Source organism: Leptinotarsa decemlineata, unplaced genomic scaffold (assembly GCF_025532065.1).
Source record: "Leptinotarsa decemlineata unplaced genomic scaffold, Ldec_3_MD MMD2_tig00000505_RagTag_RagTag, whole genome shotgun sequence".
NCBI lineage: Eukaryota > Metazoa > Arthropoda > Insecta > Coleoptera > Chrysomelidae > Leptinotarsa > Leptinotarsa decemlineata.
Window position 1 is genome coordinate 352,747 of NW_027412549.1, and position 12,675 is coordinate 365,421.

General features: G+C 34.8%; 2 protein-coding genes across 2 annotated transcripts in view; one reads left to right on the top strand and one right to left on the bottom strand.

Moving 5' to 3' along the window:
* Positions 1–12,675, bottom strand: part of Cals (calsyntenin 1) — a 159,448-nt gene that overhangs the window by 76,554 nt on the left and 70,219 nt on the right. The window lies entirely within an intron of this gene.
* LOC111504325 (glucose dehydrogenase [FAD, quinone]) overlaps positions 10,145–12,675 on the top strand; it is a 55,385-nt gene continuing 52,854 nt past the window's right edge. Inside the window, exon 1 of the mRNA XM_074173722.1 lies at positions 10,145–10,351. Coding sequence (XP_074029823.1) covers positions 10,180–10,351 — 172 coding nt within the window. The 5' untranslated portion in view covers positions 10,145–10,179. The remainder of the gene's footprint in view (positions 10,352–12,675) is intronic.

Here is a 12,675-nt window from a genome sequence, read left to right on the forward strand (position 1 = left end):
GCAGAATTGCGATTCATCAGAAAACAATACACGCATCCAATCCGCTAGTGTCCAAGTCATGTGTTTTCTTGAAAAATTCAATCTGAAACCCGTGTTCACAGGAAGCAGCCGGTCCAGTAGCTCTAGTTTGAGCTAGTTCGCCTTCTAACTGTTCACTTTTACTTCTAAGGAAAATTTCCGTAACTGTTCGGTTTCTCAAAGCGCTAGATTCGAGATAGCGGTCATTCCTAGTTGTTGTAGTCCTGCCTCGCCCTGAGTCAGGTCGAGTTAGCAGACCAGTTTTGTGGTACCGCCGCCATACTCGTTGTTAACTCCAGAGATTTACACCAATGTTTTTTGCAGTTTGGCGCTGACCGCGGCCATTTTCCAAAGCCAATTCTTGCAGCAATAACGGAATTTATCTTCATTTCGATACACCAACATTGACAACAGTACACAAACAAAGGGTAATTGACAGATAAAACTATAGAGAAAAAAAGGATACTAATAGTGGTTTTTAGAAATTCAGGCAAGGGCTCGTTTTTGTCAAACGCTTATCGCAGAAAAAACAAATATATTTTGAAGCAAGGCATTATATAGTATAGTACATCCAAAATAATTCAAATAAAAACATACATTTCTGAGAAAACTTCAAGTTGGGTGACCCTAATTTTATACCCAGCAGTGTATTTTAAATGATAAGTTTGAAAATTTCCTACTTCAAAATATATTCTCAAACATCAAATTCATTCATTAAACTGAAATTTTCTTTTGAAATATGTGAATTGTAACAAAAAATAAGGATGAAAACGTAGAGAGAAACCAGTTTATCCCACTAGTAAAAAATTGCTGCATGGAATAACAAAATGAGAGTATCAAATCCTCAAAGACTTTATGTTACACCAATTTGTAAGCTTCTTCTTGGAGTAGATGTTAGAACGTTGGTGTTTAGTGCCAGTGGACCTGTTTTTTTTATTGAATGCAAAATTGAATCAAAACGGCAATAAGTCAAATGGAACTTATTTTGAATAAATTGAATTCACTGAGAAATAACAGTTTAAAAAAGAGTCATACAAACTGACAAAACCTTTGAAGCATTGTAATAAAAAATAAAACAACGTAAAAAAAAGGTCAGGTAAAACATTCTTGAGTTTCCTGCAAAAATATTCTTTATTTATTATTTCCGAGACCATTTCTGGTTCTCAAAATTGAGTTATTCTAAAATTAGTTTTGCGTTAGAGATTGTGCGTTTATTAAATCATTTTAAACTTCAACAAAGAACTAAAATCAGACTGGCAGACGGAAAAATTGTTTAGTTTCGTGCCTTCTGTTCCTTCAATCTCAACACACTCCAAAGGTTTCACAATTTTTTGTCAGGAAAAAATAAAAGAACAACCTAAATCAAAAAGGAAATACCTACATATGAAATACGTTTTAAAGTCCAATAATAAAAACTTCGCTCCATCTGTAGTAACATAAACGGAAATGTAAAACCAATACATTTGAATTGGATCTTTCCACTTGTTGAATCCCATTTTATGAAGATATTTCGATAAAAGCGATTTAGATTTGCAAGTAATTCATGAAGAAGTTAAATATCTCCGAGAAGATTGTTAAATCATCTCAAAATTTTTAATTATTGTATCCAGTGGGAAAAACTACATTAACTATTGATTCAATTTTTGGGAAATATGGAAAATAATTGTGATTCGTTGTTTAATCGACTTTATTTACATAAATTTTCACGATCTCTGTGAATTCTGAGAAATTTTACAACCGATTGAAAAAAACACAGTAAGTTCATTCAGTCATATCAGACAGATAGGATTTCAAAAAACACAAAGGGATTAATAAAAAATAAAATTTCTGTTTGAATAGAACATCACTTTTATACTTGGAATTACCAGGATATTGTGGAATCTAGTACTGATATTAGGTACACATTCAAGTGTGTATCTCGATTTTAATTACTTAATATAAATAACATACGTATAAAATGTTCATTTAACTGCATGCCTAATATGACTATTTCAAACACACTAAAAGTTTGACATCCTTCAAAAAGAATTCGAAACTTAGGTTGACTCTTGTTCCGATATGTACCGCTCTTGGTGGAATCAAATGTGCCAAGTCACTTGAATACTTCCCGTGAAAGTATCTAAAGAAGAGAGACAAATCTCCAACCTTTCTTCGATGTTCCAGACTATCAAGGTTGCAAGTGATGTTCGCGTATACAATCAGGCGGAGCTCCGTACATGACAACAATACTCCAAAGAAGGTCTGATCTGAACTTTATAAAGCATCAAAAGTTGCTGAGGTGTGTACAGTTTTCTGGTTCGGAACAGTGTTCCAAGCTTTTGAGAAGCAGCCTTTGCAATTCCACCGACATGATTGTGCTAAGACATATTGGTGTCCATTTCAACACCCAACAAGCAGAAAGCGAAATTGTCTAACCTAACCTTATTATAATCGGTTCAGAAACATTCATCTTTTTGGAGAAAACCGATGCCAGGGTTTTTGAAAGTAACCTGGTTACTTTCACCACAATTCGAAATTACTTCTCAATCCTCATTAAGATATTCAACCTCCTGCAGCCGATGTCCTGGAATCCAAATGTAATGACGTAACAAGTGTGCTATAGTCAGCAAAGCAATATATTGGATTGTTGGTTTTTTCCAATAAGTCGTTGATATACAATAAAAAGAGGGTTGAAAACAATGTTGATCCCTGAGGAACACCAGTGTTGATGATGAAAGTATTCGAGAAATATCGTTCGACGGCCACTAGCAGGAAATGCTCTTTCAGGAGCTGAAGAGCCATACACAAAAATGATCCGATAAGCCAAGGCATCGAAGTTTGGCCAGCAAACCCTCATGTCACATAAGGTAAAAGGCCTTAGAAATATCAAGCGCAACAGCTCTTGACTCTACATGTTTCTCGATTGCATTATTCCAAATATGGGTTACATACGATAGAAGGTCGCCTCTTGATCTTAAGTTTCCCAAAGCCATATTTATGATCGTTCAAGATGTTCAAGCATTCTAAATATTTAAGGACATGGTGTTTTACGGCTTTCTCCATGATTTTTGATATCATGGTGCTATTTCAAATCTGTTTTACAAAAAATCTGTTTTTTCCGTTAACCAGCTGTCACCACCATATAAACGACAACTCTCAGAAGTTGAGAAACTTGAGCGAGCTTAGGACTAACGAGGTCTTACCTTTTAACGTGTGATTCCTAACACGGTCCTATTCGCAGTGCTATCATCATGCGGAGAAGATAATGCATAAAATGCAAAATACATAAAAATATCATGGTGCAATCACTTGGACCCCACCATATGTAAAATATTGTGACGACACTACTCGATCTTCGGCACTCTTGATTCTTCATGTAATAAAGAGAGCCAACGTACTTCGGCATTCCACTCACAGAGGCGCTAAGCGCACACCTATTTTTAGATTTGGAAACGAATTTTGTTCCATACACAAGTACATGTACAAAGTTAAGTCAATCTCACGTCCGGAGTTTGTGACAAAACAAATGTGAATCGGTTTAAAACACCAGTGTTCTATGCGGCTTGGTAAAATTTACACACAACGATTACTACTACTATACAATCTGTAGTCAGGGTGCCTTTCCTTCTAATACTGCATTGGGTGTATGAGGAAGAGAGTTGGTCCCAGTATTTATCCCTGAGGCACTCCACTTACCGGATGCCTCACGATCTCTAGATGATTTACAGTTGTGATCAAAAATAAAATTAAACTTCTAGAGACACTTTGTTTACATATTACTTGAATTCAAAAAAACAATTTCGATATCACAAAATGAAGGATAGTTAAAAATTTTAATAAACGCTTCTTTTCGATAGAAACTCAGTAGCGCTCAACTTCACTAACCAATTATTCTGTCGCACAACAAAAAGGTCACGCCGATTGCCATAAATACGTTTCACATAATCTCTTCTCTGATTCTATTGCCTTTTTACACGTTTTTATGTGTCATCCCACCCGTGTGTGCCCTCCACTTCATGCTCTAATGGAAATTTATTGATGTCCTAGTTGATATTTTGCAGAATAAAATGCGCGGAACGTGCTTGTGTGGGACAATCTGTGCTAACTTTTCAGGGTATTGGAAAACAATCAAAAGTAGGAATAGATTTGATTACTTAACAAGCTGATGGATTGTAATTTAAAAAAAATGGACGTAAGCTCGTAATGGTTGACCATAAACTAATGATTTTTCAACCTACGCAATTGATTTCTATTTGTAAAAATCACTAAATATCACTAAAAGTGATTTCTAGAGAACTAGGCTACTCCCATTCAAGAACAGCTTATTTCGCTTTAATAGATCCCCATATTAAATATGGAATTGCCTTCTGGGGAGTCTGTTCTAGAGATTTATTTCAAATGATTTTTGTGCTCCAAAAAAGGGCTGTCCGATATATGTGCAAAGCAGCTCCCAGGGATCCATGCAAGCCCCTTTTCATAGCTCACGGTATTTTAACAGTAGCTGCCCTGTTTATCTTGGAATCAATTTGCTTGATAAAAAAAATTATTCTTGTGCATCTCCCCCTTCCTCATATAATACTCGTAGCCACAATAGTAACATAGATCTGCCTATTCCTGCGAGGTCCCTTGTTAGGGATTCAATTATATTCAACGGGATCAAACTGTTTAACCACTTACCAGCCCGAATTAAAGAAATTATAGTGCTTAACAAATTCAAAAAAGCAGTTAAAATGCTACTTGTTGATAGGGCCTATTATTCAGTTCAGGAGTATCTTGACGATTCACTTGAATCTTAACTTTTATTTCTGTCTTGTTATTTCCAGCTGAATATCTCAGTGTATTTCACATTTTTAGCTTATGTTTATTGTATTTTGTTTAAACTGTTTGTTTTTTTTATGTAGATTTTTGTATCTTATTATTTATGACTTTGTCTACAAGATGTAGTTCTTCAGACAATAAAGTATATTTGATTGATTGATTGAGGTCTCCAAGGAGTCCAGAAATCCATGATCTGATACAACATGTCCTGCATTTTGAGAAAATTAATCAGCGATCTTTTATGCACAAACATAACAGCAAAACAGAGTAATGCTTTAAAAAAATGCATTATTCGGCAATCTTTTAATTATATTTATCTTTAACTTCGGCCTTCAGTTTCACCATTCGAACCATTTTTTCTGGTTTGAACTGAAGTTGGAGGAAACTCCTGACATCTTCCAAAGAGCTTAATATAAACAAAAATTGTAAAAATACGCCTACATAAATTGACAGTTTATGAATGTTTCTCTCTTCCATTAATATAAGTTGATTGTATGAAAGAAATGTGTATTGTATTGATGCTTTTGAGTGTCTTATCCCGGAACTTCAGAGTACACCAATGAGGAGGGTAGTATTATATGTAGGTATATCAATACTCATATACAATTTTATACATCACATTGTGTAGTGTTTCTATGAATTATACCGGTTTCAATTTTATATCGAATGTTTGTAGTCAAAACTGAATGGGAAAAAGTGATTTTCGTGTAATTCAATGTTCCTTTCGTGCAATTCAGTGTTCATGGGAAAGAAGTTGTTTCCAAAAGTTTTTTCTTTCAGTTTGTATCTGGAAAAAACTACTTTTTTAAGTAATATATTATTGACGAGTACGAATTATGAAACTCTAGTTGCTATGCATTTTAAAAATTATTTGGGTTCGACCGAATTACAATAAGTTCATTATTAGCATATAAAAAGGTTATTTGGAGATTATTTCAAAAATATACCTGCAAGCTATAAAACAATAAATTTGTCTCACAAATATATGTTTCATGTTTCGTTTTTATATATGATGAATAAAGTGTCAGTCACATATGGTGTTACAAATTTTAGGCTTATCAGAAAGCAACGAATCAAAAGAAAAAAATTGAGCGTTTATTAAACCACACATGGCTTAATACTTTCACAAACTGAACTTGTTCTGATGTACTGTTATGCACGAACATAAGAGTTATCATTAGTTTAACCAACTCACCAAATCTCAAAATTCCAGCGAATGTTTCTGACAGGTGTTTTAATATTATATTGCATTTAGTACAACTAATCTAGTTTATCACACGCATTTAACAGATTTAACAGAAAAAGTGAAAGGTCAGTTACAGCTGAATTACACAACCAGACCTCTCTTGGATGATGTAAATCGATATGCAGTGTGTGAAAGCCAAATGGAATGAATTCATTATTTCGGTTACGGTACATATTTTAACAAAATCCCTAAACACATCAGATTTAAATTATAATTTGACATATTTCAACGGAAAAATGCATCCCCTACCTTCACCCCCTTCGAATGACAGATACAACCCCCAAATTTTTAAATGGTTGGAATATCGTTTGAAATGTATCTTCATTCTCTATTCAAAAATGTTATCGCTTCAAGTTTATTGCAACCATTGAAATAAAATAAATTAAAATCATGTGGTTACCAAAATTCGATAAAATACACTCAAAAACGGAAATGTAATGCAATGTAGCATACGAAAAAGAAAATGGATGTTAACGAAGTAGATGTTCAAAATGTTCACCGCGAACGTCTTGGCAACATCCTAAAAATGAATCTAATGATGAAAGATCAGGTTATTATCGCCTCCCTATCCACTGATTGGGAAATTTATCGAGGTATTGCCATTAACATTAACTTGGTAATGTGGTGGTGCTCTATCCTTCTGAAACCATAATGTATTCACTGGAATTTGAGGGTTTCACGGATCAGCATATAAATTTGCTAAACTTGGACTGACATAATTTTGAAGTAGTGCCCAAAGTTTTTGTCATTCAAGTTGTCCTCAATAAAAAGGTACCAATGATATGGTTTCCTGCCCAAACATTAACTTTTTAAGGATATTGCGTGTGTCCTTCTCTCATCCAGTGAGGATTTTCCGTTGACCAGTAGCGGCAATTTTGCCGATTAGCATGACCGTTAAGAGACAAAGTACACTCATCAGAAAACATAATGTCTTCTAATTGCTCACAAAAATAAGTTCTTCTATCAAAATCATCTTCCATGAACTGCTGAGTAGGTATCATTTTTACTATCGATGTATGTGGGTTTTCCTCAAACTCAAGCATCACATCTAATTTGGGTTCATCACTCATTGCATTGGCAGCTGCTTATTTTATTTGCCCCACATGACCAAGCTCATGAAACTGGCCTTTCAATTTTGCTTATTGTTCCTTGAGATATGGGGGGAAAACGAGGAGATTTCTCATGAAATAGGCGAGCTACTTCCTGGTTGTGTTCGAGTTTTATCTCCATAACCAATCATTTGTGAAACTGTTATTTTATGCATTTCCGTTAATCTAACCATTTGTCAGACTTGAAGTTAACAAATTTTAAACTGACAACTAATGCTGTAACATACAAAACAAGTTGACAAGGCGTTTTAAACTAACGTTGCCACGAAAACTATTTACAGCTTTTAAAAGAATACCATTTAAAGAGAACATTACTATATGGTTTTTGCTCCCTTTCCTATTATAAATACCTCAACATGAAATAAGTTTAGAGTATATTGCAATAAGTTTTGAGTGAATTCTCGAATTTTAGTAACCACATGAGTTCAATGTATTCTATTTTATAAATTAATACCTATTTCAACAATAAAACAACGATAAAAATAATTGGCGCTCCGGGGCGACTTCATTGATTCCAGTGGCACATTTGCTTTTTCAGCAGTAGAAAAACCCGAATTTGAATTCTATTCAAAGGTTGTGAGTTATTGTGCTAAGAGTGACACTACTCATGTTATTTTCAAAACAAAGGAACAAACACAATTTCGTGTTCTTGATTTTACACTGCTTGAAGGGAAAAATACCGTTAAAGCGAAGCAATGGCTTGAAAAGTGTCACACCATCAGAAACAACAATTAAACGTTGTTTTGTTGTCTTCAAACGTGGTCGTAGAGACATCGATGACGCGGAACGTAGCGGACGTCCAAATGAGGCAGTAACACCAGAAAACAAAAAAATCACAAAATCGGTTTGAATGATGGAAAAGTGAAATTGCATGAGTTAGCTGACATTGTAAATATATCAAAAGAACGTGATGGCTTTATATTGCATGAGCATTTAAGTATGAGAAAGCTCTGTTCAAAGTGGGTGCCGCGCGAGCTCACTGTTGACTGACTAAAAACAAGAACGTCTTGATAATTCTGAGCAGGGTTTGGCCATATTTAAACATAACCAACTGGAATTTTTGCGTCGATATGTGACAATGGATGGAACATGGATCCATCACTTCACTCCGGAATCAAAACGATCGTCATTAAAGTGGAGAGCTATTGGTGAACCTCGTCCGAAAGCATAAACGACCGCATAACGAAAAGATCAAAATTTTGTATCATCAAGACAACGCACCGTGTCACAAGTCAATCAAAACAATGGCAAAACTACATGAATTGAACTTCGAATTGCTTCCACATCCACCATATTTGCCAGATTTGGCTCCCAGCGACTACTGGCTGTTAAAAGACCTCAAAAAAATGCTCACCGATAAGAAATTCAGTTCGAATGAAGAGGTTATTGCTGAGATCTATTTTGAGGCAAAAAAAAATCGTTCTACATAAGTGGTATTGCGCTGGAATGATTGGTGTTTCTTGATGGGGATTACGTTGATGAATAAAGCCAATTTTTAACAAAAAAAAAACCGTTTTGTTTCTTAGGCCTGGGACGTTTCAGCACATTTATTAGATAAACTTTTTTCAAAACTACTTACAGAGAGACATATGGAATGATATGTGACGACTGTGACAAAAATATATTGGTCAGACTAAAAGAGCGCCTTGGAGAACGGCCAAAGTATAAATGAACACTGTCTAAGTGTAGCATGATACCAAATCTATTCAAAATTATATCAGGAACTTACGAGTAAAGTTTCTGTCAATTTCTACCCGAAATATTGTAAATGTGTACCCTGTTAGATACAAATATTTCAGGTTTAGAGTTGGAAGTTAGTCTCTTTCAACTTCTGAAGACGCTGACTTGGTTGGTGAAACGCGCGTCGAGAAGAGTGTTGCAGTTCTGGTGTTTGGGATCAGTGCTTGTTTTGAATTTATTCTTCGCTAGAAGCTTCAGTTCTACCTGTGGGTTGCCTCTATCTTTTTAGGAGATACGTTGTGACTGTTAATAAGAATATTTCGGATTCTAATTGCTATTTACTATGTTGTTGTCTAGCTAGAGCATTCTCGATTATTCATAAAATGTCTATTGGTGATTTTTTAGCTCAAGATATAAATGATGACGACATTCGCCTTGTTCACTGTGTTCTTTATTCAATTTCACACAATTCTTTGGGGAATTTGAATCATTCAACATTTTCAGTATCACTATTTATTGATAAAGTTTAGAAAGTGAAGCTTCCTTTGAGGCGATATGTAATGCTTCATTATATTTTGCAGTGGCGATATTCACGACGAATAGTTGAACAACAAAAAATATAAGAACAAATTGATGTGACCAAAGAGAAAATGAAAAAATCATTTTCGATCAAATGATGGCATGATGCTCCCTAGGTGGCTTGGGAAGTTATTAGCAGTGGCCACCCAGAACACGAAATTAATGAACATGGCAGTCAATGCCATTGACACCGAAAAAATTGTCTTTTACTATTTTGCGTAGTTTGGTTCAGTTCAATGAAAAAATTATTGCGACAAGGAGATGTCGAGATCAGAAACCACACGTATACAACTCCCTGATAATGAAACAGGTAATATGATTTCGTCAACTACTGATATTATTTCATTACTGTTAACCTTGAGAGCAATCTCCATGCAGAAAAATTATACTTGAATACCTATATCGACCTTGAAATGCTACTAAACCACACTTTCTTTACCTTTACACAAATACCTGGTTACTATGTGAGTATGATAGAGTTGATCTTTCACCTGTTCGTCCAGGTAATCTCCCCACTTATTTGGTCAGATCATAAAACTAAACAAAATGATAGTTAAAACATCACGTGACGGGACACTCACCTCGTTTCTATAAAAAAAAAGAGACTAACTAGTCTTCAACGAATCTTATCACCATTGTACTAATAACGCCAAATAGATACATAAATACAATCGTAATAATAAAAAGAATTCAGATAAACACCTGTCTCGGGCAACTCAGGTTCAGTTAAAGAGTTTACTTCAACTAGCGATGTTTATGTTCCGCTGGGTACTTATACTAATATTCCTGTTCGGGCTCTGCGCTGCAGAATCTCCGGTAGAGTATTACGAAAAGTTGATAAACAGCAGAGTCCAGGAGGCCTTGGAATATAAATTGCCAGTCGATGCTAAAATGTACGAACCAACCAGTACCGTACCAAAAGGTAAACACACGATTATTTCTATTTTAAACACACTTATTGATTATTCTCTTGATTTACACGGAACTTTTAAAAAGTAAAAAGGATCGTTATTAAATTTCATCATGGAAAACGACAAGTTTTTGTATATCGAAAGAAGTAACACCTGTGTTATAATTCCCTTCCAACAAGAAATAGGTATTTGGTCTGTCGGTAGCCAAGCGATTCGATGTGGGTGCTTTGTTCACTCCCTCGAATTGACTGCCGTGTTGGTCGGTGGTTTCACTTGCTATCGTCCCACCCGTATTAGGAGTCACACGTTAAAATGTAAGACCTCAATAATCCTTAGCTCGCACAAGTTTCGACTTCTGAGGGTTGTCGTTCGTAGGGGTGCGGTAGGTGGTTAACCGAAAAACAAATTTTAAACAGATTAAAAAATCTAAAGCATTTTTTTATTTGAAAAAGTAAATTTCTATAAAGAATGAAATAAACCTGTGTACTATGATCTGTAATTAATCAATTTTATTTATGTAAACTAAATTGGTCTCAGCATTCAACCCTTATGTTTCCTCTCGGGAACCGAACATAACACTAGGCAGGGCGGTCCAAAGAAAACTTGACCCCCCTGTAAGTCAGAAACGGACGTGTAATACAATATTTCAAATAACACGTCAATTTTTATTTTAAGGGGACTTATTCTGATATGGAAATCATACCCAACACTTCACCACCCTAAGATATCATCATTTGAAATATCTTTCTTCCGTATATTACTTCTGTATTTTTTTTTCGAAATTGGCTCATTCGTTATTGAGAAATCGAATGTTGAACGTTTTATTTAAGAAAAAACAGAAAATTCGCTGTCGCTCATTTTATTAAAAAAATCAACAAAAGTAATATCGGTGGGCGACACAATCAACGGATAAAGTGTTCAAAATGACCTCCATCTAGTTCTATACAATAATACAGTCTACTTTCTAAAGCGTTACTCATATTATTGAAGATGCCCGGAGTAAAAAATCAGAATTCCCGAACAATTCTCTGTCGCAGGTCTTCTAGATTTGTAGAATTCATTTAATTAGTAGTAAACTTTTTGAAATGGACAACACTGTTAGTTTTTTCTGCACTGGTAGTTTTTGTTGAATCTATAGTCTGTTCATAATTTGTTGATAGCTCACTGCAAGTTTGACCCTCATTAGAGAACTGAAATACAGAGAGGACAGCTATTATGATATAATAACAAAAACCAAACTAAAACTGGCAGTTTAAGATGTTTTCGACTAACCCACCTTGTATCTGAAGAAATACAATACAGCTATAAAACTTTTAATCCGATTATGTAGGTATTTTGAGTGGAAATGAGTGACCAGTGTCGTAGAGTATATGATTAAAACATTAGTTACTTTAAATAAATAAATATATTAATATTCTTAAACTGTAGGTACTGTAAACTGTATTTTTATTTTAAAAAAAATTCTTTATTTTATTGAAAAATAATAAGTTACTTGCAATTTGTAAAAGATACATTTATTTAATTAATACCTATTTTTAAATGATATAAACTACGATTACTTACAAAACTATTCAAATTCAAAATAAACAGGATCATCTTCGGAATCCGAGTCGTCTTGCAGGTTAATAATTAGCGGTTGTGTCTCTACAGTCGCATCAATTATATTGTAAAGATCCCACATTTTTTGTTCTTCTTCTATTGCATGTCTTACTGCATCTCGCCAATTTTGTTCTGTAATATGTTGTAAAGACTCATATAACAATTCACGTACAGCTTGTATTTTATATGACGTATTTTTTCTAGCCACATAGCTTTTCATTTGTGCCCAAATGAGTTCAATTGGATTTAATTCGCAGTGGTAGGGTGGAAGTCTAAGGACTGTGATGTTTCGTCTTTCCGCCATTTTGTCAACTACGTATTTCTTGAACTTAGATTTGTGTTGCCGGGCAATTTTTAAAAGTTCTGCTTTAACCATTCCATCTTCGTAAGGCAGGACTTATTCCGCAGCCAGTCAATGATATCCTGTTTCTTCCACGCAGTCGTTGGAAGTCTTTCAACTAGTCGTGAATGATAAGGTGCATTATCTAATACTATAATTGAGTTTGGTGGTATATGTTCAATTATCTGCTCAAAATACTCTTCGAAAACATCAGCTGTCATCTCCTCGTGATAGTCTTTTGTGCTTTTGGATTCAAATTCCAACAAACCATGCTTAGCAAATCCTTTTTCACTGCCATGTGAGAAACTATTAATCTACTGCCTTTACCAGAGGGTGGGGAAATACCAGTAGACCAACCTTCCATAAAGGCTTGCCTGGAGCTTGATATATTTTTAT